This window comes from Molothrus ater, chromosome 22 (genome assembly GCF_012460135.2).
Source record: "Molothrus ater isolate BHLD 08-10-18 breed brown headed cowbird chromosome 22, BPBGC_Mater_1.1, whole genome shotgun sequence".
Lineage (NCBI taxonomy): Eukaryota > Metazoa > Chordata > Aves > Passeriformes > Icteridae > Molothrus > Molothrus ater.
In genome coordinates this window covers 7,127,857-7,151,969 of record NC_050499.2, presented here as the reverse complement: position 1 = coordinate 7,151,969, position 24,113 = coordinate 7,127,857, and the positions used below count along the sequence as shown (strand labels likewise).

At 51.9% G+C, this 24,113-nt stretch overlaps 3 protein-coding genes across 4 annotated transcripts; 1 reads left to right on the top strand and 2 right to left on the bottom strand.

Moving 5' to 3' along the window:
• Window positions 1–4,206: 4,206 nt before the first annotated feature.
• Window positions 4,207–10,090, bottom strand: MPZL3 (myelin protein zero like 3). The gene is made up of 6 exons (XM_036397613.1): window positions 10,012–10,090; window positions 8,825–8,991; window positions 8,196–8,406; window positions 6,916–7,081; window positions 6,130–6,193; window positions 4,207–4,233 (listed from the first exon to the last, which is right to left on the bottom strand). Exons 1-6 carry the CDS (start codon window positions 10,088–10,090, stop codon window positions 4,207–4,209), a joined length of 714 nt encoding a protein of 237 aa, XP_036253506.1.
• Window positions 10,091–12,078: 1,988 nt separating this feature from the next.
• On the bottom strand, window positions 12,079–17,117 carry MPZL2 (myelin protein zero like 2). Its single transcript, XM_036397516.1, has 6 exons — window positions 17,052–17,117; window positions 15,504–15,670; window positions 14,484–14,694; window positions 13,405–13,549; window positions 12,637–12,724; window positions 12,079–12,129 (listed from the first exon to the last, which is right to left on the bottom strand). Exons 1-5 carry the CDS (start codon window positions 17,098–17,100, stop codon window positions 12,664–12,666), a joined length of 633 nt encoding a protein of 210 aa, XP_036253409.1. The 5' UTR covers window positions 17,101–17,117; the 3' UTR covers window positions 12,079–12,129; window positions 12,637–12,663.
• Window positions 17,118–19,998: 2,881 nt separating this feature from the next.
• On the top strand, window positions 19,999–23,889 carry LOC118695770 (T-cell surface glycoprotein CD3 epsilon chain). 2 transcript variants are annotated; one of them, XM_036397540.2, is made up of 7 exons: window positions 19,999–20,149; window positions 21,163–21,183; window positions 21,447–21,461; window positions 21,588–21,788; window positions 22,005–22,157; window positions 22,950–22,996; window positions 23,618–23,889. In XM_036397540.2, exons 1-7 carry the CDS (start codon window positions 20,101–20,103, stop codon window positions 23,672–23,674), a joined length of 543 nt encoding a protein of 180 aa, XP_036253433.1. In that variant the 5' UTR covers window positions 19,999–20,100; the 3' UTR covers window positions 23,675–23,889. The 2 variants fall into 2 exon arrangements, with proteins under 2 accessions (XP_036253433.1, XP_054373077.1); XM_054517102.1 differs by lacking the exon at window positions 21,447–21,461 and having other exon boundaries at window positions 21,163–21,189.
• Window positions 23,890–24,113: the final 224 nt, after the last annotated feature.

The following is a 24,113-nucleotide window of genomic DNA, read 5'->3' as shown; positions in this document are numbered from 1 at the left end:
GCCAGTCACGATTCTTTCCGGTGGTTTGGGGGTCGAGCTCTGACATCTCTGAGCTGAGATGCTCACAGCTGTTTACTCTGCTCATCAGAGAAGCTGGGTCCTAAAACAGGAGCTCCTGCTCCAGATCCAACCCTTGCCCCCGGGTGCTGCTCGCCGTGAGCGGCTCTGCTGGAGCAGGGCCACATCTGATCTCTGCTCCAGCTCCACCTGCTCCACATCCCTCAGAACAAAGCTGACTTCTCCCCTCTGTAGGTTTGTCCTGCAGCCCAGGGAAGGACTGGCAGCCACCCCAGAAGGTGCCAGGCAGTGTCCCAAGGGAGGCAGGGGTCAGCTCCCTGCTGCCCTGTCCCTGCTCCACAGCTCCCAGCTGGGGCCCTTCATCTGAGGGTGAACGGTTCCTGAGAGCAGCTCTCCTGTCCCAAGAGCCCTCACGTGAAGCTGCAGCACTTTGGGGCTGCCATTACCAGCAGGTATTTGCCAATACTGCAGAAATGAAATAGAAATAGAAAGACAAGAGCTGAATCATCTCCGGCATTTTGGTGGTTTCTGTCATTTTGCTCCACTGTGCAAGGGAGAGGCTCTCCAGGCCAGCCTCAGACAGGGATTCCAGACCCAGAATCAGCTGCTGGGGACCCTTGGATCAGTTCTAGGCTGAGAAAATCACTACAGCTTTGTTCTTTCATCACCCCACCCTTTCCACAAACCAAGAATCCTGAGAAGTGGCAGCAAACCTTCTGGAAGTCTCTGCCATCTGCCTCTCCAAACACAGGACCCCTCTGGGGCCGGGTTTTTTGCGTGCTTTGCTGTGCTCTGTGCAGCTCTGCCCTGACACACTTGGCCGCACAGCCGACCTACAAACACAGCTCCTGCTCAGCCCAGGCCCACAGCACAGCTCAGGGCAGCAGGCACGGCCCCAGTGCCAAACCTGCAGAGCTGCACCCCCTGCAGCAGCCAGAACAGCACAAACCCAGTCCTGTTTGGCTGCAGAAAACTGAGATTTCTGTACCCAGAACCTCCCAAAGCTCCTGGGGCCCTGGGCTGTGTTTGCCAGCAGGTCCTTGCTGGGTTTTTTGCCCTGGTTTCGAGGAGGATTTCTGGTCCTGGCTGGGAACACATTTTTGCAGGGTCTCCCCCTGTGACACACAGCAGTGAGAGGGTGCTGGGAGGCACCAGCTGGAGCCAGCACCCACTCACCAGGCTGCTCTGAGTGTGCCAGTGCTGACACCTCCAAATCCCCTCTCCCAAACAGACTGGGGGAGAAGGGGCACAGCCAGCACATGGCCCTCACATCCCCTGCCTTTGCACATGGCACTTGTGCTCCCCTGGTTCTCTTCTCAGGAAAAAAAAAAAAACCAAACAAATAAAACCATCCAGAAATAAATATCACAGCAAAAATTACTCACCTAGAGTGGCCTGGAAAGGTCAGCTTGTCTTGCACGTTCTGCAGCAGCTGATTCAGTGTCTGAATCTGGAGTATCTGAATCAGTTGCTAAATCATCTCGAAGCTGCATATGCAAGATGTCTCTTGGCAGGTTTGGTCTGATGGTCACTTTTACACAACAGAAAGCAGAACATGAAATCAGGATGTGCAACAGAGAGGGGAAACCAAGTGCAGATGCATCTGCCCGAGAGGGGTGATGGGGCAGCTCCAGGAGGCACTGACAGCAGAGCTGGGGCTCAGGCCAAGGTGAGGGACCAGCCTGACCAGTCCCAATGACCAGTCCAGGACACAGAGGCTCCTGGCACACCCCCTGCGCTCCCTCCTGCGTTGTTTTGGGGCCCAGAGCTGCTCAGAGCAGCTGTCACTGCTGCACCTGATCCTGTCCCAGTGAGGCAGCAGCAGCACTGCTGATGGGGGTGTGCCTTCCTCCTCAGCTGCCAGGGCCCTGAACCTGCCTGGCCCAGCACAGGCAGCTGCCTCCTCCTGAAACACACACCAGGCACTGATCGGCCTCTGCTGCAACCCCCCTGGCCACTTTGAAAGACCATTCTCACCCTTCCTCTTTCCTTGAAACACCAGAGCAGCTCCTGTTCCCCATTGCAGCATCCGCTCTCCCCATCCCAGTATCCCCTCTCCCCATTCCAGTATCCCCATTCCCCATCCCAGTATCCCCTCTCCCCATCCCAGTATCCCCATTCCCCATCCCAGTATCCCCATTCCCCATCCCAGTATCCCCATTCCCCATCCCAGTATCCCCTCTCCCCATTCCTGTATCCCCATTCCCCATCCCACTATCCCATTGTTCCCCATCCCAGCATCAGTGCCTTCCATGGCACACTGTGGCAATAAAGCAGTCAAGACTCAGTGTTTAAAGCAGAAAAGCCCCTTCTTTACTCACAAAACTCATTTTTCACAGACTTTGTGTTCCATTCTAATTGGCAGCAGTTTCCTTGCTGCACTCATTGGTTAGTAAATGGCATTTTACCTTTCCATCAAATCCCTCTCTTCTTGGATTGTTTACGTATTTTGTTCACTGATTCTCACAGGACAAATTTCTTGTTATTACAAGTGCAGCCTGTTTTCCCTACTAGAATAGGTTGTTTGGTTAACTTATGAGAACTTACAAGCTAGCTGCACTGAGGAGTATCAGGCCAGCTGGTAATTCAGGCCTGATTTTAGGTAATTTAGCTGGCAATTCAGCCTGATTTTCTAAGGCCTTTCTTTTATCTCTACTTGTCTGCATCAGCACACCAAGAAACTCCCATATGGGTGGCAGAGGAGGAGGAAGCTCAGCAACATCCACAGCTCCAAGGTGGCAGCTCAGCTTTGCTGCAGGAACATTTGCCCAGGCTCCAGCACACTCGTGGCCAAGGAGGCCCAGCTGAAATGCAGCATTTTGCAGCAAAAAAGAGCCTTTGGTTCCCCAGGGGAAGTCGTGAGTGCTGAGAGGGGAACAGCAAAGCCACTTCCCCCCGGCTCTGTGATCCCACCAGCCTTTCCCAGGAAAGTTTTGGCTGGCAGAGATGCTGGGTCACCAGGGAGCACAAACACTTGAAATGTTGCTTTATAGCAGACAGAGAGGAAATGGATTTATCTGGAGGCACAGATCTACAGCTGACCTACATCTCACCACACCTGAAAGCTGCAGCCAGCAGAGATGCTGAAGGGGGGTACTTGTCCTCTTTAGGGTTAAATCTGCTCCCTAAAAACCTTCACCCACCATCAAACGACAATTTTTACACCTCAGGGTGGCAGTTTTATGGGTTCAGCTGTATTTAGCCAAATAAACAGACCCACAGCCCAGAATGGAATAATGGAATTTATTGGTAATTGCACAGCAAAATCAGCAGTAAACGTGGAGCACATCTGTAAAAGGAGAATATTAGACTGATACAGAAAGAAAGCAGCTTTTTAGGGATTGAGTGAATGAATTCCACTGCTGTCTGCTATTCATTGTGCACAAGGCTGGTGAAAGAGGAAATGCCCTTCACCAAGGGGAAGTAATTGCTTCACAATTAACCATTTCCCTAAACCAGGTCCTAGAAGAAGTGAGGAAGAAAACAACTACTGCAAACAGAACATTCCTTTGGGCAGTGCTTGAGTCCATGGCTGAGGTAGATGGGGTTGTGTGTCCCCAGAAACAGAGTCCCCATTTGCATTTCTGATTTCAAAAAAGAAGAAGAAGAAAAAAATGGTTTTCTATGAATTGTGCTTCGCTTCTACAGGTAGAAGGAGCAGTACCCAGTGGTGCAGCTGAATAAAAAAATACTTCAAAAGCAGTAGGTTCTCTTCAGTCCAGCACAGAGGATGCCAGGTATCACTTCATCAAACTGCTGTGAGTCAGTATGTTCCAAAAAAACCTGAGAACGAACCTTGGCAGTGCCCAGAGAGCTGGGGCAGCCTTTACTTCAAAAAGTTGGATTTCCAGGGCTCAGGAAAAGAGGGATGTCACCAAAACAATCAAACCAATGAACCAAAGCAGCTTGCAGGAAAACCAAGGCACATTGGCACTGTGGGCACTGAGGCTTCTCTGGGCCCCACAGATCCGAGGGCAAGAGATTTTCTTTTCCCCAATAAATTAGAAAGATTTTTAGGAAATCATCATTTTGTGTTTAAATGGAAGAGAATTATCCCATCAGCATTATTATTCCAAACCACTGAGAGCAGAGCACGTCCTTCAGTCTGCACTGGTTACCCAGCAGCCTCTGGAAGGGTCTAACCATGATTTTCAGTGCTGTAATTTTGGTCTTTTTCCACAGCTTTGGTCAGTAGGGATCTTCCTCATCCGTGTCCTAAACGGGGAACAAGGAGAGAAACTGAAATTATGTGTGAAGAAATGAACCAAGCTATGAGTTCAGCCAAAGGCTGAGCCTGGCTGGGCTTCTGAAATGCTTCCCAAAAATCCTGCTGTGCTTGAGCAGGCCAGAGGACTTGGAAAACCACTGCTATAAACATAAATATAAATATGTTAAAATAAAAATAAAGATTAAAATATAAATATAAAATATAAATATGGATATAAGCAGAAGCACTAAATCTGTTTGACTTCTCCCAGACACAACCACCATGCTATAACCTACATGAAATGTGTTTTAAGAGAAGCAGCAGCTAAAGATGAACCAGAAAGTGCAGCACAGCCCTGCAGAGACAGCCCTGAGCAGCACCAATTATTGGTTTTCAGCCACATTTAGAAGCCCCACAGGCTTCTAAACCACAGCAGGACTTGGTGTCCCACAGGCAGCTCTGCAGCTCTGAGCTGGGAGCTCACCCAAGACCTCAGCTCTGCAAGGCCAATCTCACTGACACCCAGACATTGCAGTCTAAAGAGATTTTCCATTGGCTTTGCAATTTTAATTGTCTGCTCCCATATGAAGCATGAAAAAGCACATTAGGGAAACCTCAAACACGCAGAATTGTTAAAGTGAGAGGGCAGCATTCTCAGAGACCTGATCGGATAAATATTTCAGAGATAAATGTTTCAGTATCAGACAGCAAAGGGTCAAACCTGGCAGAGCACTGCCATGAAAGCAGCAGGATTTTATCATTCCAATTCCACTCCTCCCGAGGGATGAGAGGACAGTTTTCAACGTTTAACATCTCCCACGTCCCGACAGCATTTCCTCACCAAGCTGGGGCTCCATCCTTCCCCACCTCCTCCTGGCACCTCCCTGATTACAGAACATCACCTGGAGCAGCCCTCCCACCTCCCAGGGCAGCCCAGCCTCTGGCCCAAGGCGTTTCCTGCCTCTCCAAACCCTCGTTCCCAACCCAGCAACTCAGTGCCTGCCGTGTCTAATGCAGAACTGTAAATATTTTATGTACCACTTACATAATTGCCTGTTTTTCATCCTGTATCTAATAGAAACCATCAGCACACGCCTGTCTGCAGGCTTGGGCATTTAGGACAGTTTAAAATCACTGGCATTAGGAGAGTGGATCAAACAACACATATTTAAACCCTCCTTAACTCACGTCCCGAGCGTGTGCAGGAGAGGCGAAGGTGCCCCAGAGGGAAATGTGCTCTGCAGGACACAGAGGGAATGAAAGCCCTCTCGAATTGGGCATTACTCTGGAATGCGGCTCCCATTCCAGAGAGCAGGACTCACACAGAACGAGGGCAGCAGGTGGCAAAACCACTCGGGGGCTGGAGCGCAGGCACCTGATTACCAGGAGCTGGAGCTGGGCTGGCCAGGGCAGCAGCAGGATTAGAAGGCAGCCGGCACTGCAGAGAGCGCCACAAACAAAAAGCACAAACAAACAAACAAACAAACGGCGAGGGTTTAGCAGCGCTCTGCTGGAGGGAAAGGGAGGCGAAAGGAGGAAGATCTCCAGCAGCCCTGCAGAGACACAGAGAGGGCTGAGGGGTCACTGCCTGCCTTCCCCAGCACAGCCCTGCCAGCCCCAAACTGCTCGTGCAGAGCCCCCAGAGAACCCCACGGCAGCTGCCGCTTCAACCCCGATTTGCCATCTCCAAGTGACAGCTTTGATTCCATCGGGCCCAGAAAGATCAGTTTGATGGATGTCAGGACAGCTTCCCCAGCAGCACAGGCAGCAGCTCTCACTGCGAGGAGCCTCTGGGACAGCCCTGGACAGCCACAGGTGTTGGGACACTGTACCTGCTGCTCTCAGCACCTCCCTGGAGCACCCAGGTTGGCAAAACCGCTGTGGAAACAGCAACTTCCACTTACCAGGCAGTTCAGGCACCACTCCTTGAGCTTCCCCCCGCAGCCAGCCCTGTCTGGGTGCTCAGGCCTGCAGGAAAAGCACAGCATCAGGCTGGACTTTCCCCCCAGACACCCCAGTGCCACCCCTGGACTGTGAATTCTGGTGGTACCACACGGAACTGAAGGTCTTTCATGGTGAGGAAAAGCCTTTAAGTCAGCACAGCAAAGCCAAAAGGACTGAAAGCTGCCAGATGCCTCATTTTGAAGGTGAAATGAAAGCAAAGAATGAAAACAAAAGTTGCTTTTTGACTGGCAAATCTTACACCACCAATCAAATCATTAATAGACTGCAGTAAAACAAAAATCATTTTGCAAGGAATTGAGCAGAAGGGAGTTCAGTCTCCAAGGCCCTTTCAGCACCTGGCAGCCCTGCTCAGGCCACCACAGGCGACATTATTGGGTTTGTTTTGCTGTTATGGGGATTCACCCCAAAATGCAGCACACAAAGCTCACACATGCAAAACATCCTGCTGACTCAGGCTCAAATAAACCTCATTACAGAAGTGAAATATGCCTGAGCCCAGCGTGCCTCAGCTCCATGGCACTCCTCACACGAATGGCAGCACGCAGGGGATGTGCAGCTCTTGCTCTGTGCTCCAGCTCGGGGATTTCCAGGGCTTTCTGCCTGCTGGGTGAGCAGCAGATCCCAGTGCCTGAGCTGCACTGAAGGACAGTGGGGAAATCATCCCTCGTGCCTGAGCCAACACCCCAAAGTGGAAATACAGGCTCCAGCCTGCAGCCAGGACTTACTCATCAGACACTTCAATGGAGGATTTCTTGTAGCCACATTTTCCTTTCTCCTTCAGCACCCGGAATTTCCTCCCCATCCTCACCAGCAGCAGAACGACCACGAGGGCAGAAGGGAGAAACACCAGGATGGAGAGCAGAGCTGCTGAGCTCAGCTGGAAGGCCAGGCCTGGAACACAGCGAGGCACGGCCTGGCTGAGCCCTGGGACAAACACCAGCCAGGGCACAGCCTGGTGGCCCTTCCATGTGGGACACGGGGCTGGCGGGCTGGGAACAGCCTGTGCCCATGTCTGCAGGGCTCCTGTCCCCATGTCTGTGGGGCTCCTGACCCCAAACCTGTGGTCCCCACACCCGTGGGGCTCCTGACCCCAAACCTGCAGTCCCCATATCTGTGGAGCTCCTGTCCCCAAACCTGTGGTGTCCAAACCTGTGGGGCTCCTGTCCCCACACCTGCAGTCCCCAAACCTGCAGTCCCCAAACCTGCAGTCCCCAAATCTGTGGGGCTCCTGTCCCCAGACCTGTGATGCCCAAACCCACAGGGGTCCTGTCCCCAAACCTGAGGTCCCCAAACCTCTGGGGCTCCTGTCCCCAAACCTCTGGGGCTCCTGTCCCCAAATCCGTGGGGCTCCTGTCCCCAAAGCCATGGGGCTCCTGTTCCTAGACCCGTGGGGTTCCTGTCCCCAAACCTGAGGTCCCCAAACCTGTGGGGCTCCTGTCCCCAAACCCGTGGGGCTCCTGTCCCCAAACCCGTGGGGCTCCTGTCCCCAAAGCTGAGGTCCCCAAAGCCGTGGGGCTCCTGTCCCCAAAGCCGTGGGGCTCCTGTCCCCAGGCCCAGCCCAGGCTCAGGTCTCAGGAGCTGCAGAGGAAGGCACGGCACAGTTCAATCAGCACACTGAGCTGGGAATTTGGGGCAGGGCTGGCACGCAGGGCAGATGAGGAAATTGGTGCTGACAATCAGCGCTTGTGATGTGGGGATTATTTTTAGGCCAGCGTTTCCTCAATGTTTAACTTGTTCTGCCGCAATTTGCGGAGGCTGAGACTCCTGAACAAAGGGACACTTTTGATTTCTGCTGTCACCACAGCTCCCCCCGTCCCTTCCTGCCCCAGATCAATTCAGCAGCTCTCAAAGCACTGAGCTCAGAGAGCGGGGCTGGGGCAGCCCCTGCTGAAACTCCAGCGTGGAAGTGCAGGGAGCGTTTCCCATGTGATGCTTGGAATTCCAGGGTCCCACAAAGCAACTTTTGTCACAGGGGTGAGGCCAAAGCGAGGGCAGGGAGCCTTACCCCGCTCTGTCACCAGCAGCACGGTCTGGGGAATGTTGTGATAAACATCTGGAGGGTTCTTCACGCTGCAGATGAATGTCCCGTTGTCGCTGAGCTCCGGGCTTTGGATGGCGATGGAGGCATCACCGTTAGCAACGTTCCCAACCCAGATTATCCTGTCCTTGAACCTCCCCCCTGTTGTGGGGTGTGGGACGGACCGATAGTGAAAAATCTGCAAGGAGGGAAAGGCGGTGATTGTGGCAACAAAACGCTCATCCAAGGAAGAAGAGTGAACTGCTTCTGCATCGCAAAAATAGAGGAATTTTGCATTGGAAAAGTAAAGGAGTAATGTCACATTAAGAAGTCAGGAAGAATATTTCCTACATGAAGAGAAATAAGGCCACCAACTGAATCTTTACAGTCATCCTGTGCAGTGCACAGTGCAGCACTTGTGACAACCCCCTAAATTTATCTACTTTATCATTATGATGCCGTTTTGTGTTTACCTGGAATGTTTTTTTCCCCCCCAGAGAACACTAAAGGAATTTTACAGGGGAAAGAAGGCAACAACGAGAGTCCCAAACCGCAAAGTGAGGTAGCAGCCCAGCAAAGCAAAGAGAAAATTCTGACTTTGGCCCTGTTCCACCTACTGTCTCCATCTGGCCCCCAGTGAGGGGCCGGTAGGTCCAGTCCACCAGCAGGCTCTCGGTGATGGGGGAGCTGGATCTGAAGGAGCATTTCAGCAGCGCTTGCTCGCCCACAAAAGCTCGGACTTTAGGACTGACTTTAATTTCCAGGGAAAGAGCATTGCAGACGCCTGATGGAACGGGCACAAAAGGCAGGGATTCATTTTGTGCTATGTGTGAGGTGCCCAATTGTCCCAAAAATACCAACACTGCAGGTCAGCCAGAATTCAGGGACTAAAGCACAGCAGTGACTCCCTCCCCAGCACTGAAATTTGCAGCAAAGCAGAAATCTTCCCTGCCCTATTCTCAGTGAGACTGGAACCAGCCCCAGATGAGGCAGCGGGGCAGCAGCACCAGGGGTGCTCGGATTTGGAGACAAGGAGCTGAGCAATGGGATCGGCTGGGTCTCTGATGAGTTACCAGGTCCCGGCTTTTGGGACGTGGAGCAGTTCTGCCCTGTGGTTCCGGCCGCAGCGCCCCAATTTCACACGCACCGGGTCAAAAGTCTCCCCACAGCTCCACAAACTTTCAGTTCTCGTTCCCAGGGTGCGCGGCCGCCTCTGCCCCGTTCGACCCCGGCCGTTCCCGAGTCTCCCTCTGCCCCGGGACATCCGCCGCTCCGGGCAGACCCTTCCCGAGCCTCCCACTGCCCCGGGACGGCTCTTCCCGAGCTTCTCTGCTCCCCCAGAGTACGGGACCGCCCCGGGACGGCTCTTCCCGAGCTTCTCTGCTCCCCCAGAGTACCGGGACCGCCCCGGGACGGCTCTTCCCGAGCTTCCCGGCTCCCCCAGAGTACCGGGACCGCCCCGGGACGGCTCTTCCCGATCTTCTCTGCTCCCCCAGAGTACCGGGACCGCCCCGGGACGGCTCTTCCCGAGCTTCTCTGCTCCTCCAGAGTACCGGGACTGCCCCGGGACGGCTCTTCCCGAGCTTCTCTGCTCCTCCAGAATACCGGGACCGCCCCGGGACGGCTCTTCCCGAGTTTCTCTGCTCCTCCAGAGTACCGGGACCGCCCTTCCCGAGCCCCCCACCGCCCCCGGAGCCGCATCCCGAGCGCTCCCGGCCCGGTTCCAGCGCGGGACCCCCCGGGCACCGCCGCTCCCGTCCCGTCCATCCCATCCCGTCCCGTCCCAGCCCGGAGCCCCCGATACCGAGCAGCAGCAGAGCCCCCCGCGGGAGGAGGAGGAGGAGGAGGCGGCCGCCGGGCCCCGCCGCCCCTGGGCGCCGCATCCCGGCCGGGCTCAGCCCCGGAACATGGCGCTCACCTGGCGCAGGTGAGGGCGGGGCAGCTCCGAAATGGCCGCGGCGCCTGGGTAGCTCTGGGTACACCTGGGTGGGAACATCTGGGAACACCTGGGTGGAACTCCTGGATACACCTGGGAACACCTGGGAGGGAACACCTGGATACACCTGGGTACACCTGGGTGGAACACCTGGATACACCTGGGTACACCTGTGAACACCTGGGTGGGAACACCTGGGTGGGAACATCTGGAAATATCTGAGTACACTTGGGTACATCTGGATACCCTTGGGTACACCTGGGTACACCTGGGAATACCTGGGAACACCATAGCACACCTGGGTACACCTGGGCACACCTGGGTGGCCCTGCTGGGAAAGGTCTGGCGCAGCCACCGTGTTTGTCCCCAAATCCCCGGGCGGCTCCTGTCACTGTCACCGCCAGCCCGCTCTCTGAGCTTTGGCTTTTCTGGGTGCCAGACAATGAGGAATGTGTCAGGATTACATTATTAAGTCAGGATGTTCCTCACTGCGAGATCTTTGTAGATTTTCCAGCACAATCCATCGGCAAAATCAAAGAGACCTAATCAGAGGAACAGAACAGCCACATCCCTCAGCCAAGGACACCCTGGAACTGACAAGTTTTAGGGATGTAATAAATCAAGATGTTGATGTGTGTTTGTGTGTATGTTGCTAACTGGGCTACACACGAGGTTTATATATCCTAGAGCTGAACTATCTTGGTTAAAATACCAAAAATCACACATACAGGTCATAAAGAGCCTGGCCAGGTGAAGAGGCTGCCCCTGAGCAGGGGTAGAAGTTGGCTGGGGTGACATAACTTCTATGGGAGTTAATAACCCATCATAAGAGAGGGGCTGGACTTGGAGAGTTGCTAACTCTGAATTCTGTGCACAGAAAATGCTGGTAAAAGTCCAGTGGATGTGCTGGACTTGTGGGACACCACTAAGCACTCACCCAGGCTTGGACTCCTCTGAAAGTATTTCATTCTCCCTCAAGTATTTTATTATTGGTTTGTTGCACACGGAGTAACAAATCCGATTTTGGGGACAAACAGTGCAAATCTGCTCATCTGAGGTGTCAGGGGCCCCCAGGTCACAGCCCACTCCACACTAGCCCAGCTCTCAGCAAGGTGCCTTTATTTACAACACAGGTGAGTGCAAATGAAAACAGCCAGGGAAGAGCCAGGGAACGCTGGCACTTCTCAGGTTATAAAGCCATAAAGACACTCTACAAACAAACAGGCCAATGCTGTGATTTGGGGCTGGGTAAATACTGTAACAGGATCCCTTTGGGGCTGGTCAGGCACCCTTAGAACTCCGTGGGTTCCAGTTTTGGGGAACAGGGGGAGCACTGGGATAGTGGGAATGGGAACAGGGAGGAGCACTGGGGTAGCGACAGGAGTGGGACTGGGAGCAGAGTGGAGCTGCTGAACCCAGGCAGAAAACTCTCCTCAATCCCCAGATTCTCCCAAAGCTGCCAGAGAAGGATGTCCAAAGCACCCTGGCTGGTGAATGCCATCCCTGGTAACAACCAGCACACCTTGCCCAGCTCCAACTCTGTCCATCTAATGTAGAAAAGGAATTCCAAGGATGTTTGTTGTACCAGCTGAGACCTCACTGCTCAGTCTTCCTTCTCAGGGTGCCAGGGAGAGTCTCAGGGAATAAAACCAGGGCAGGTTTAAAACAAAGGCACGTTGTGGTTTCCAAGGTGCAGGAGTGCATCTGCTCAAACACCTCCCAGCCCTCTGTCCAGTCAGTCTTGGCACTTCCAGAGAAGCTCCCATTCCACAGGTGAGAAGATGAAGGAAAAGTTCTTTGTTCATGGGGCAGGATCCTCCTGCTCTGCTTCGCTGAAGGGAATTCACAGCTCATGTAAAGTCACCCTCTTTCCATGCAAGACTTTCAGGTTGAGCAGAGCCCCATGCCAGCAGCGTGGGGCGTCTGTAATCCAGCTTTGTTCTAACACCCCAAATTACAAGCTTTCACCAGCTGCTTTGGAAGCACCTGAGAAGAAAGATTGTAAGAAAAGCAAACATCCATTACTCAGGGTTATTGTCAAAAGGCAAAATAATAGAGGCAACTGCTGACCTCAGAAACTGTGGGTAAAATTTGTGCTGACATGTTTAAGCAAAGACAATGAATATGGAGACAGTGCCAGACTTCCTGATGCAATTTTAAGACAATAAAGGTTAAAGTAATCAAAAAGCAGATTTCAAACTGACAAAAGGGAAGCAATTCATTCCTCTTCATCTACAAAGCAGGAATGCCATGGAAAGCAGCAACAATGGCTTTCCTACAAATGCTCCTCAACACCAGGGTGGAGGAATCTCTTGTACATTAAGAGGCTGTGATTGTTCAGGGATTGTTCAGCTGTCTCTGAAGGATCTTCAACAGCAAAGTGTGACTGTGGCCTCAGTTCTGACTGTGAACAGCAGGGAAGTACCCGAGGGAATGTCTTGGAGAGTCCACAGGAGCACTGAGACATTAATTAGAGAAGGTTTGGATGTGTACCTGCATTGTGCACACCAGCAAAGACCTTTAATCTTCCAATGGAATGGATTCCTTTTTTTCCCCCATCTTCAGGCTCTCCTTTTCTTTACTGTTATAAAAATGGGAGGGAAAAAAAAAAGAGAAAAAAAGCCCAAATGAGTGTCAGGCAGAGCAGCAGGATGTCCTGAGTCACACACAGCACACCCAAGGTGACATGGTGAATGTGCCACACGAGTGGTGATCACAGCTCAGGGGACAGGGTGGTCATCTCTCCTCCACCACCACGGCAGCTGTGTCCCTCTGAGTGATGAGCCACTGAGAAGGGCAAGAGCCAGATGAGGACTCCAGAGCTGGTCCATCCTGGGGCTCTGTTCTGCCTGCACGCAGCCAATTATCCCTAATTGGGTTGGCAGTTTTGCATTGTGGATGCCCCATGCAGCGTCCAAGCCAAGAATTCAGGAAGGCCATGGGCATAAACTGGCCAAGAATTCAGGAAGGCCATGGGCATAAACTGGCCAAGAATTCAGAAGGACTATGGAGATAAACTGGCCAGGAAATCAGAAAGGCCATGGGGATAAACTGGCCAATAATTCAGGAAGGCCATGGAGATAAACTGGCCAACAATTTAGAAAGGCTGTAGAGATAAACTGGTCAGGAATCCAGAAAGGCCATGGGGATAAACTGGCCAGGAATCCAGAAAGGCCATGGGGATAAACTGGCCAGGAATCCAGGAAGGCCATGGGGATAAACTGGCCAGGCTGTCCCAGGAGCCCCCCTGCCCTCCCTCACCGCTCGGTGTCCGCCGCCTCCGTCCTCTTGTCTCGCGCCTTCCTGCGGTGCTGCCGGCAGATGATCACGGCTGTCACCACGATGATCATCAGCCCAGAGGCAGAGCCGATGGCCACGGCCAGGAAATGGATCTCTGAGAAGCTCACTGCGTGGGGAGAGACAGGGGAATGGAGCAGAGGGACGCACGGGGGGAACGAGGCTGGGACGCTGTGTGTGTGAATAAAACCTTTCCTCAGGCTCCTCCTCTCCCCTCATGCTTTCTGCTTGTGAGAAACGCCAATCACTTGTTTATAAAAGTTTAAAAGTTTAATAGTGATAAAATGGTTATAAAAATAGTAATATAATTGGAGTAATAAAATTTTGGACAATATGAGACAATAGAAATAAAGACTTATGGACAGTCTGGGTACCTCTTTCTGGGCAAAATAGGCCCGAAAAAGGACCCACGTTAACAGAGGATTAACTCTTAAAAACAACAGCCTGTTGCATATTCATACACCTCATCCATGATGCAGAAATTCCATTCAAACACAGGATTCTGGCTGGGCAGTGTCAGCTTCTTCCTCTGAATCCTGACAGCTCTTCAGGCTGAGCAAGGCAGGCAGAAGTTCATTTCTTCTGATAAGGGAGCAATAAATTCCTTTCTCTGAAAGATTCAGGTGTCCTGTGGCTGCTATCTCAGTGCGAGTACCTCATTCCTCTCTTTAAAAAAGTATCTTACACAGCATAGCTTCTATTTTAACATTATAAACCTAAAACTATATACAACCTAAAACTTATAACCTAATAATACCTAATAACCTTATAACCTTATAACATTAACTTATAACCTAAAACTATCTTTAACACACTACTTAAGAGAATTAATACAGCATCACTTTCTAACACAACACATATAATATTCATTTTAATATTTGCAAAAAGCCAATCATAAGATACGCGACTTACAACCCCCTTTCACAACTTACAACCCCTTTTCACAACTTACAACCCCTTTTCACAACTTACAACCCCTTTTCTCCCACGATTTTCCCTCTGCTTAAACCCACACAGCCTCTGGGGGGTTTTTGGCCTCTCACCTTTCTGCACAACCCGGAGCCGCACCTCCCCGATGGTGCCATAGACATCTGGCCAGTTTGTCACCTGGCAGGTGAAGGTCCCGTTGTCACTGGGCTTCAGGTTCCAGACCATGATGGAAACGTCGTGGCGCTCAATGTTCCCATCCCAGGTGACTCGGTCCTTAAACCTTCCCGAGGGGGGCTGGTAGGGCTCCTTCAGGAAGTAAAACACCTGCAAAAGTCACAGGTAGTAAAATATCTGTGAAAGTCACGGGAGCATCCAATGGCCTGGGCTGGAAGGGACCTGGGAGATTCCTGAAGTCTCATCAGGTGCAGGATGTCACCCAAGAGAGTGACATCTCTTAGGTGACATCCTGCACCCGATGGGACTTCAGGTTTCAGCCATGGTGTCAGCAGGTCCAGCTTTGTAAAGCCACAAATATTTTAACCTGACCACTCAAAACTAAACATGAGAGTGTTTTTTAGGCAGGGTCTGTAAACAGGACTTGGATTAATCACTGCGAGTGACGAAGGCCCAGATGTACCTGTGGGTTTGGGGTGTGCCTGTACCCACTCACTGCTCACCTAGTGCTGGGTTTTGGGGTGAGAGGAACCCCTGGAAGGGAGCATGGAGATCTCACTCACTGCTCATCCAAAGCTGAGTTTTGGGGTGAGAGGAGCCCCTGGAAGGGAGCACGGGGGTCTCACTGCTCACCCAGCTCTGGGTTTTGGGGTGAGGGGAACCCCTAGAAGGGAGCACAGGGATCTCACTGCTCACCCAGCTCTGGGTTTTGAGGTGAGGGGAGCCCCTGCAAATGGAGCACAGGGGTCTCACTCACTGCTCACCCAGCTCTGGGTTTTGGGGTGAGGGGAGCCCCTGCAAATGGAGCACAGGGGTCTCGCTCACTGCTCATCCAGCTCTGAGTTTTGGGGTGAGGGGAGCCCCTGGAAGGGAGCACAGGGGTCTCACTCACTGCTCACCCAGCTCTGAGTTTTGGGGTGAGGGGAGCCCCTGGAAGGGAGCACAGGGGTCTCACTCACCGGCTCGTGGGCGCTCAGGTCCTCGGGCTGGAAGTTCCAGCTCACTGACAGCTGCTGGCTCACGGGGCTGCTGCTGGAGAAGGTGCATTTCAGCCGCTGGTTGGTCCCGTTCACGGCCACCACCTCCTTGGCAGTGTGAACTTCCACTGCTGCCGCCAGCCACAGCGCTGCAGGGCAAACACAGGGGGAAATCGCTGTCAGGAGTGAGCTCATCCCTGCTCTTATCGCCTTTAGATCCCCGGGAGCCTTATCTATGCTGGCAAGGGATCGCCTGAGCGGCTCAGGCATTCCAAGGGGGGTGATCCTGCCGATTTATGCAGAAAACCCCATTCAAACTGGACCGAACCCACCCAATAATTGCTATTTCCCATGCCAGAACTTCCCTTTCTACACTTTCTACTCACTTTCTTCCCTTTCTACTCTTCTCCTCAGCCTCGTGCACACCACGGCGAAACTGCTCTTACTGGTGTATCCAGAGCCAGTTTTAGAGGCTTTATAGCCCAGCTGGGCAACTGCCGGCAAATTCAGTCAGGTCTAGAGGAAACCCTCAAGGTAAACGTGGATTTGTTTTTCCAAGAAACATCCCCACAATCACCATGGCTGCTGCTTTAAAAAAAAGTGAGCATCGAGCGAGTGATGCTCCCCTGGAAGAGGGACAACCAGCAAGAGGGAGAGCAAGGAAAGGAGAGGAGGAGAGTGAAAAATAAGAAAAAGGAATGGTTTGCTAGTGAAGGAAATAGAAAATATTAATATCCTCTCACATTAGGAAGATAACCCAGTGTGATTCAAGCAAAAAAAAGCTTACATAGGGCTGTAAAATACAGGTTCAAAATAAAGATGTATTTGGAAGTAATTCATGACTAAACACTTCCTTCCAAATAATTCCTTATCTCAAAGGGGAAAAGACTTGAATGCCAAGGCACTGAAAGCATTCCCACGTGAGAAACCTCATTGGCAGAGATCACGTTACTCATACATGGATTCGGTGCCAAATCTTTTCATTTTTAACTCCTTGAAAAGAACTAAGTGAGGAACAAGAGTAAGATACTTATTTTCAAGCCAGATTACATCCATGTGCTAATGCATTTGGGAAAGGAGGATGTGTTATTATTAAAATCCAGTTGTTTTGATATAAACCAGTGAAAATTCAGATGAGTTTCTTGTCAGTCTGGAACCTTTGCTGTGTAAAGGATCTGAGGCCGGAGCTCCTGGACAATCCCTGACTGTTTAGGAGCAAAGGTAGCAAAAAAAAAAAAAAAAAAAAAAAAAGAAAGAAGAAAGGATGGGAGTAAAGTTCAGATTCCTGGCAGGAGAGAAAAGGACGTTGAAAGCGGAGCCGAGGAGGAAATCAGTGGAGGAGATCGGTGCTCTTCCTCCCGAATACGCCCAGACCTGTTGGGGAAGAAACCCAACCGCTTCGTGCCACTTCCAGCCAAGCCCGAGCAGGAAGAATCGCAGCAAGGACGGGGGGAAAACCTCGGCCTTGGGGACAATTTCAGCGATCGGAAGAGGGGAGGGAGGGCAGCACGGCCGGGTTTCCTTCCTTACCTCGGAGCTGCGCCCCAAGGACGAGCGCAGCGCGCAGCCAGGTGCGCATCGGGGACACAAATCCGGGCTGCAAAGGCAAATCCGCTTGGGGGAAAAGATGAGTTTCTCGAAGTCCTCGCAGCACAAAGGGGCAGATTCCTTGCCCCCAGCCCGGCCTGCTGGCTGGGGAAGGTGAGCGCTCCCCAGCCCGAGTCAGGGCGCGCTCCTTGCCGAGATGTGCCCAGCCCCTCCTCGCTGGCTCCTGCCGTAAATCAGCGATTCCCAAGGTAAGATTAATTTCTTCTCCCTCCCATATTCCCCTGCTCTTTGGTGTTGCAATCATTCCTCCCCCCAGCCGCCACCCGAAACCACTCCCCTTTTGTGGGAGGTAAAAGAAGATTTGCCTGGAGGTGTTCATAGGTGGCTCGAAGAAATGAGAGCCATTTGCTCGGCAAAAAAAAAAACAACCCTGCAAACGATCCTAAAAAGAGCAGCCCAAAACTGACAATCCGTGGCCGCAGTGTGGGCCCTCACCCAGGGGATGGAAACGTCCCACCAACCACAGACACCCACCCTAAAGTGATTTGAACGTTCCTTGGTTGTAGCCAAGGATTGGGAGCTTGGTGCTGGGGAGGTTCTGGGAAAAATCAGGTGGGAAATGGGTCCAGCCCGGCCATTTTCCAGCAAGTGAGAAAATCCGTGGGACACAAAATATTCCGCAGCCGGCACGTGGCTGTTGTGAGAGTGTGGAATCAGTCAGAGCCTGTGTGTTGGCAAAATGAGGATGTTTACACTCGAGGGCCATAAATCACTGGAGCTTGTGTCTGGTTCACCATCCCGTCCCAGAAGTCATCCCAGGTCACCGCTCCCACTTGTGCCTGGTGCGGATTTCCCTGGCAGGGGTGCAAGGAGAGGGTGCCCCAACCTCGGGGTGTTTGGGGGGCTCCTATCAGAGATTTGGCGATGGAAAAACGGCGCGGAGGCCGTCAGCTCCCTGGGTTGTCCCCAGAAACAGAGCAGGGAATCCCGTGTGCGCTAACACAGCCCTGCTAACGCCGCCGGGGCACCTAGGGTCTCCATTCTCCTGGAATTATTTGGGACATCAAGGGTCTCTATTTTCCTGGAATGATTTGAGACACCAAGGGTCTCCATTCTCCTGGAATGATTCGGGGCACCAAGGGTCTCCATTTTCCTGGAATGATTTGGGGCACCAAGGGTCTCCATTCTCCTGGAATGATTTGGGGCACCAAGGGTCTCCATTTTTCTCGAATGATTCGGGGCACCAAGGGTCTCCATTTTCCTGGAATGATTCGGTCCCGCGTTAGTCCTTCATCACTTCACGTCCCCAGACTCCCACTCGGTTACAACTCCAGCATATCGCCTCCTTTTGTTTCCTCCCCGCTGTGAATATTTATCACTCTGGGGCTTTGTTCAGGTTCAGTTTAATGTTTAGCAGCCAATTTGCTGCCACTTCCTCATCCTGATTCCCAGGCACGGGGCTGGGAACAGCCCCTTTTCCTGCAGACTTTTGTTAATCTTTATCTTTTAACAAAACACTTGGACTCCGACTTTTAAGAGAAGACCACGTTCCTGGCACACTCACCGGTAATCTAAATTCTCTGATGTTTCACTTGGAAACATAAATAAGGAAAAGAAAGCCCTGGCGGCCAAAGAGAGCACCCCAATGAAGGAAATGGGGCACACCAGCACCCCCCCTGTCCCTTCAGAGCCTTTACAGGTACTCTGCACTTCATCCTAAAGCAGCCGGGCCAGGAGCCCCCTCTAGCGGGGCCAGGCACGGCCACGGCAGCGCCCGAGCGGGAGAACATCCCAAAAATGCTGCTGGGAGAGGGGCTGAGCGCAGGGGATGTGTTACAGACATGTTTTATGAAATATCCTTTCTTTAGGATTTTTTTCTCTTGAGAAGACTCAAGAGCAAAATGTAAACAATAATTATCTGTTGCCGTAGGATGCAACAAGTGTATCTTTGATTAGTTTCATGTAGTTGTTTGTAATTAATAGCTAATCACAGTCTAGCTGTGTCTCTAGTTAGACACAAGATCTTGTAATCATTCTAATTTTCTCTTTTGCTTTCAAGCTTTCTAATAAAATCTGTTCTTCTATTATTGTAGTATAGTTTTAATATAATGTATATCACAAAATAATAAATCAAGCTTTTTAAAACATGGAGTCCACATTCTCATCTCTTCCCTCATCCTGGAGCCCCTGTGGACACCAGCACAGGGGGTGGGCAGGAGCCATGGCCTCGGCTCTGTGCCCGTGCAGGGCTCTGGGTGCTCAGCCTTGGGGGCAGCTCCTGCTTCCCTCATTCCAGCCTGCCAGTGCCTGAAGGGACCTGCAGGAGCATGGAGAGGGGCTCTGGGCAGCAGCTGTGGGGCAGAACAAAGGGGAATGGGTTCATACTGCCAGAGGGCAGGGCTGGATGGGAGATTGGGAATCGGGAATTGTTCCCTGGCAGGGTGGGCAGGCCCTGGCACAGGTGCCCAGAGCAGCTGGGGCTGCCCCTGCATCCCTGGCAGTGCCCAAGGCCAGGCTGGGCACTGGGAGCAGCTGGGGACAGTGAGGGTGTCCCTCATGGCAGGGGTGGGGTGGGATGGGCTTTATGGTCCCTTCCCACCCAAACCTCGCTGGGATCCCACGTGAAATCCTTTGCCACACTTGGAGCCTCTCAAGCTCTCACTTTGAGGAGCTGTTGGGAAGGTCCTGATGGATTCCAGCTCGTTTCTCTCTCCTCGGCTCCCAGGGCAGCTCCAGGAGCTGTCCCGAGCCTGCAGAGCTGGTGCAGAGCAGAGCAGCCACCCCTGGCTGCTGGTGACGTCCCATGAAGACATTTTGAGCCTCCGCACTTCCTGACCTGGGCTTATTTCACGTGTCTGCCTCAGCCTTGGCTGCTCTGGAAGGAGTGAGTGCCCCAGCCCTGCTCGGGTGGGCAACAATTCTGGGAAAAAGAATCCTGGGCTCCTTTCTAGGAAAGCCGCCGTGTTCTTTCCTGCCACAGCCACGCCAGTCTGATGTGGTGGAGAGGAGCAGCAGGAGGAGGAACACGAGGATGAGGCTGGAGCAGTGCCTGCCCCTCCTGGGGCTCCTGCTGTGTGCAGGTGAGTCCCCAACCTTCAGGCAGCTGGGCTGGAGCTGGGTGCAGTGTGAGCTGTAAGGTTCCACACCTCGAATTTTGGGTTTATTATCCTTTATCGGTGCACTTTTCTCAAAGCGTTTGGGGATCCAGGGTAAGTGATTCAGGCTTGATGGGATGTCAGGGGTGGGGCGACAGCTGGGATGCCCCACTGGCTTAGGATGAAGTGCAGAGTACCCGTAAAGGCTCTAAAGAACCCAGTAATGAGGAGAGAGAAGTGTGCAAGGTTAATCTATTTAGAGGTGCTACAAGACTCCAGCTACTCTGCCAAAGTCCTGCGAGTACCAACCTTTGTGAAGATAGAAAACGTGGTTTATCAGTGTCCTGTTCTTTTTTCAGATTTAAATGTATCTCTGTAAAATAAAAACCATCAGGTCACCTTCTCTCCAGGGAAATCCGCTGTGGAACTCAAATCTGCAGTCGCTTATTCAAATCTGCAGTCGCTTATTTAAGTTGTTTTTTGCAAAAGGACAAATGTCTTTAAAGGAAATCACAAATGATTCACACCTCCTAAAAACTCTTTCTTTAATATTCCATCTCCAGAGTCTCTCGTGGAGCAAGTTGTTTCCTACAAGGCAGAAAACCCACACAGATAAACAGTTTTACAGCCTTAAATCAACCTCAGGCTCCCACTCTTGCAAAGGACAGAGGTTCTTACCAGGATTTTCCGGCAGTGTTTGCTCCACGATAATAAAGCAGAATTTTGGGGTTTGCATCTTGCAATAACAACCCTTTTTCTGAGCTGGGTTGGAAAATTACTCAAGTTTCCATTCTGCGTTAGGCTGTGTTGAAAATGGCTTCCAAGTTCAGAACAACATCCTGTCTCACCAGCAGAATATGTCTGATGCCTTCAGCATGAATGTGGGATTATAAACATCTCTTTCAAGCTGAGTTCAGAAAGGATGTCCTGGGAGTAGGAAAGGTGTGTGATATCTGAAGCTCAATTATTTAACATTTCTTATTCATTTTTTTTTGCAGTTGGCACCACAGCTCAGCAGGGTAAGTGTATTTTACTGCCATCCTTAACTATTTATCATGCTAAAAACCCCAAATATGCCTCAAAAGTGAGGACTAATAGTCAAATAGAAATATTTAAATTTTGTAAATACTGCAGGATAGGAAAAAATTCACTGTTCATTAATTGACAGTGGTCTTACTGATTGGAGAAATTGGTCCCTAATTATTAGCAGTGTTGGGCATTTCCAGCACTGTGAGGCAATGGTGAGATGGTTTTTTAACACTCCTTGTTTTCTGTTTTGCAGATGAAAAATTGGAGGGTAAGTGAACTTTACCAGCATTCTTTAGTATTTACCGGGATATAAAGACTGTAGCAGACTAAAAACCAGGTGGAAATATTTGACTTTTGCCCTTGGTTTCCTTTCCCATTGGTGTGTCCTCCCAAGGGGAGTTCCTGGTGGAGATTTCTGGCACCACGGTGACCATCACATGTCCCCTGGAGGACGAGGACATCCAGTGGGAGCTGTCTGGGAAAACCCAGGACACCAGGGAGAGGAAGTTCATTATAAAGGACCACGACAGCACCCCTGCCAACCTCAGCTGCTCCTGGGGTAGCGAGAAGCGTCAGCTGTACCTGAATGCCAAAGGTGAGCGCTTACCCCTCACCTGGCAGCTTTTGGGGGCTGACTCTGCGTTTCCACTGGGGCCTGGGGTGAACGTGGTGCTGTTGAGACCAGTCCCAGAGCCCATTTTTGGCAAATCTGCCCTCCCAGTTTGCCCTGTTCCCTTTCCCAGCTGCCCATAGCCCTGTGCCAGGCCTGGGCTCTCCTGGCTCTGAGCATCCCCTGCCCTCACCCCTGCAGTGTGTGCCACCTGCGAGGAGCTGGACGCCCTGACCGTGGCAGGGATCATCACTGCCGACCTCCTCATCACCCTGGGCGTGTTGATCCTGGTTTATTACTTCAGCAAAGGCAGGAAGGGACGAGCCAGCTCTGCTGGGGACAGCCGGCCACGAGGTGAGAGCCACTGCAGGCACCCCTGCTGCCCGTGCCGCCCTCTGGGCACACAGGTGTGGTATTTTCGGGGTCCCCAGATGGAGGAGGAAGGAAATGATGAATCTGACTCCATGTTTTTAGAAGGCAGATATATTATTATTATATTATATTATATTATATTATATTATATTATATTATATTATATTATATTATATTATGCCATACTAAAACTATACTAAAGAATAGAGAAAGGATACAGACAGAAGGCTACAAAGAACGATAATGAAAACTCGTGACTCTCTCCTCAGAGTCTGACACAGCTTGGCACTGATTGGCCACTAAGTAAAAACAATTCGCATGTTGGATAAACAGTCTCCAACCACATTCCAAAGCAGCAAAACACAGGAGAAGCCAATCAGATAATTACTGTTTTCCTTTTTCTCTGAGGCTTCTCAGCTTTCCCAGGAGAGAAATCCTGGGCAAGGGGATTTTTCAGAAAATGTGACAGTGACACCCAGGGAAACCCTCATTGCATCCTCTGCTCCCCACGAGCTTCCAGGCAGTGCTCCTGCATCCCAGGGGTGTTCTCCAGGTGTTCTCTGAGCAGGGACGGGCTGGCTGCTGCAATGGAGCCCATTTCCCAGGCCGCTGTGCTGGAGCCAGCCCTGCAGCTCCTGGCAGCAGGTGGCTCTTCAGGAGCTCAGGATAAATCCATGGCAGTTGATCCATGGTGTGCCTGGCCCTGGCATCAGCCTGGAGGCCCCTCATGGCAGGAATCCCCAGGGATTCACCCTCTCTGTGCCTCTGTTTCAGGTCAGAAGATGCAGCGGCCTCCCCCTGTACCCAACCCGGACTATGAGGTGAGGACAGTCCCTTTCCATCCCTGCAGGTTGGGGAGGGACATCCAGGTCATCCATCCTTGGAGGAGCATCCAGCTCCTGGCAGTGCAGGAAAAGGGAAAAGGGTGCTGGGGGTGCAGCCCCTTTCCCTGGTGCTGCCATGGGGGTTTATTTGGGGGCAGAGCTGTAGCTCCCTGGGCACTGCCCCTGCTCTGCTGTGCCCTTCTCCACGCCCTGTGTGGGCTCAGGTGAGGGCTCCTTATAGCTGGTGCTGAAGGAGGAATGATGAGGGGGACTCCATCTTATCAGAAGGCTAATTAATTACTTGATTGTACTATATTATTCTGTACATCCAAAACTGAACCTGCCAAGCACTCAACTCTGCACACACTGCACAGAATCTCGTGACTGTCCCGACAGTCCTGACACACACACACACACACACACACCCCCTGATAGGCCCAGGAAACAAAACACCATCACTGTGGGTAAACAATCTCCACATTGCATTCTCCTCTGGCACAAAAACAGGTGCATCAAATGAGATGAGAATAATCTTGGGAAGAATTGTGCCTTGCTTTTCTCTGTGAGGAGAAATGTGGGGCTCCAGCTCCTTACCCAGGATCTCGTGTCTCCCCACAGCCCATCCGGAAGGGGCAGCGGGAGGTGTACGCAGGCCTGGCCCCCAGGGCCATCTGAAACGCCTCTGATGGCAGCCTGGAGCCAGCAGCTCGGGGTGAAACGCTTCTGCCCACCTTGTCCCAGCTCTCTGCAGCTCTGCTGGGCCTCTGGCGCTCTGGCCACAGGACAGGGACGTGCTGTCCCACGCTGGGGTGTGCTTGGGTTTGCCAGCCCAGAGCAGAAATGAGCACATTGGCAAGAGATTTCCTTCTCATTAAAGGACTGCAGCCTCACTGGGCCTCCCTGGTCTCCTTTTCCCCTCACACTTCCCTCTGCTCCTGCAGCCTTTCCCTCAGGTTTAATGTCTGCCCTGAGTGCCCTCACTTGCTTCTGGTGTTCCCTGGGCTGAGAACAGATCCCTTTCAGGGGAATTTGCCTCTGACCTTTTCCTTCAGGTTTAATTTCTACTCTCAGTGCCCCCACTTCCTTCTGGTGGTTCCCTGGGCTGAAAACAGAT

What these genes read in the sequence shown, in the direction of transcription:
- MPZL3 (XM_036397613.1), bottom strand. Translation starts at nt 10,090, where the DNA reads ATGCGGCGCCCAGGGGCGGCGGGGCCCGGCGGCCGCCTCCTCCTCCTC. An exon ending in GGGGGCTCTGCTGCTGCTCG is followed by an intron (nt 8,992 to 10,011) that starts GTATCGGGGGCT and finishes CCGTTCCATCAG; the next exon opens with GCGTCTGCAATGCTCTTTCC. An exon ending in GCTGCTGGTGACAGAGCGGG is followed by an intron (nt 7,082 to 8,195) that starts GTAAGGCTCCCT and finishes GCTGTGTTCCAG; the next exon opens with GCCTGGCCTTCCAGCTGAGC.
- MPZL2 (XM_036397516.1), bottom strand. Translation starts at nt 17,100, where the DNA reads ATGCGCACCTGGCTGCGCGCTGCGCTCGTCCTTGGGGCGCAGCTCCGA. An exon ending in CCTTGGGGCGCAGCTCCGAG is followed by an intron (nt 15,671 to 17,051) that starts GTAAGGAAGGAA and finishes TTTGCCCTGCAG; the next exon opens with CGCTGTGGCTGGCGGCAGCA. An exon ending in GAGGCGGCGGACACCGAGCG is followed by an intron (nt 12,725 to 13,404) that starts GTGAGGGAGGGC and finishes TTTTTATAACAG; the next exon opens with TAAAGAAAAGGAGAGCCTGA.
- LOC118695770 (XM_036397540.2), top strand. Translation starts at nt 20,101, where the DNA reads ATGAGGCTGGAGCAGTGCCTGCCCCTCCTGGGGCTCCTGCTGTGTGCA. An exon ending in GGGGCTCCTGCTGTGTGCAG is followed by an intron (nt 20,150 to 21,162) that starts GTGAGTCCCCAA and finishes TTTTTTTTGCAG; the next exon opens with TTGGCACCACAGCTCAGCAG. An exon ending in TACCCAACCCGGACTATGAG is followed by an intron (nt 22,997 to 23,617) that starts GTGAGGACAGTC and finishes GTCTCCCCACAG; the next exon opens with CCCATCCGGAAGGGGCAGCG.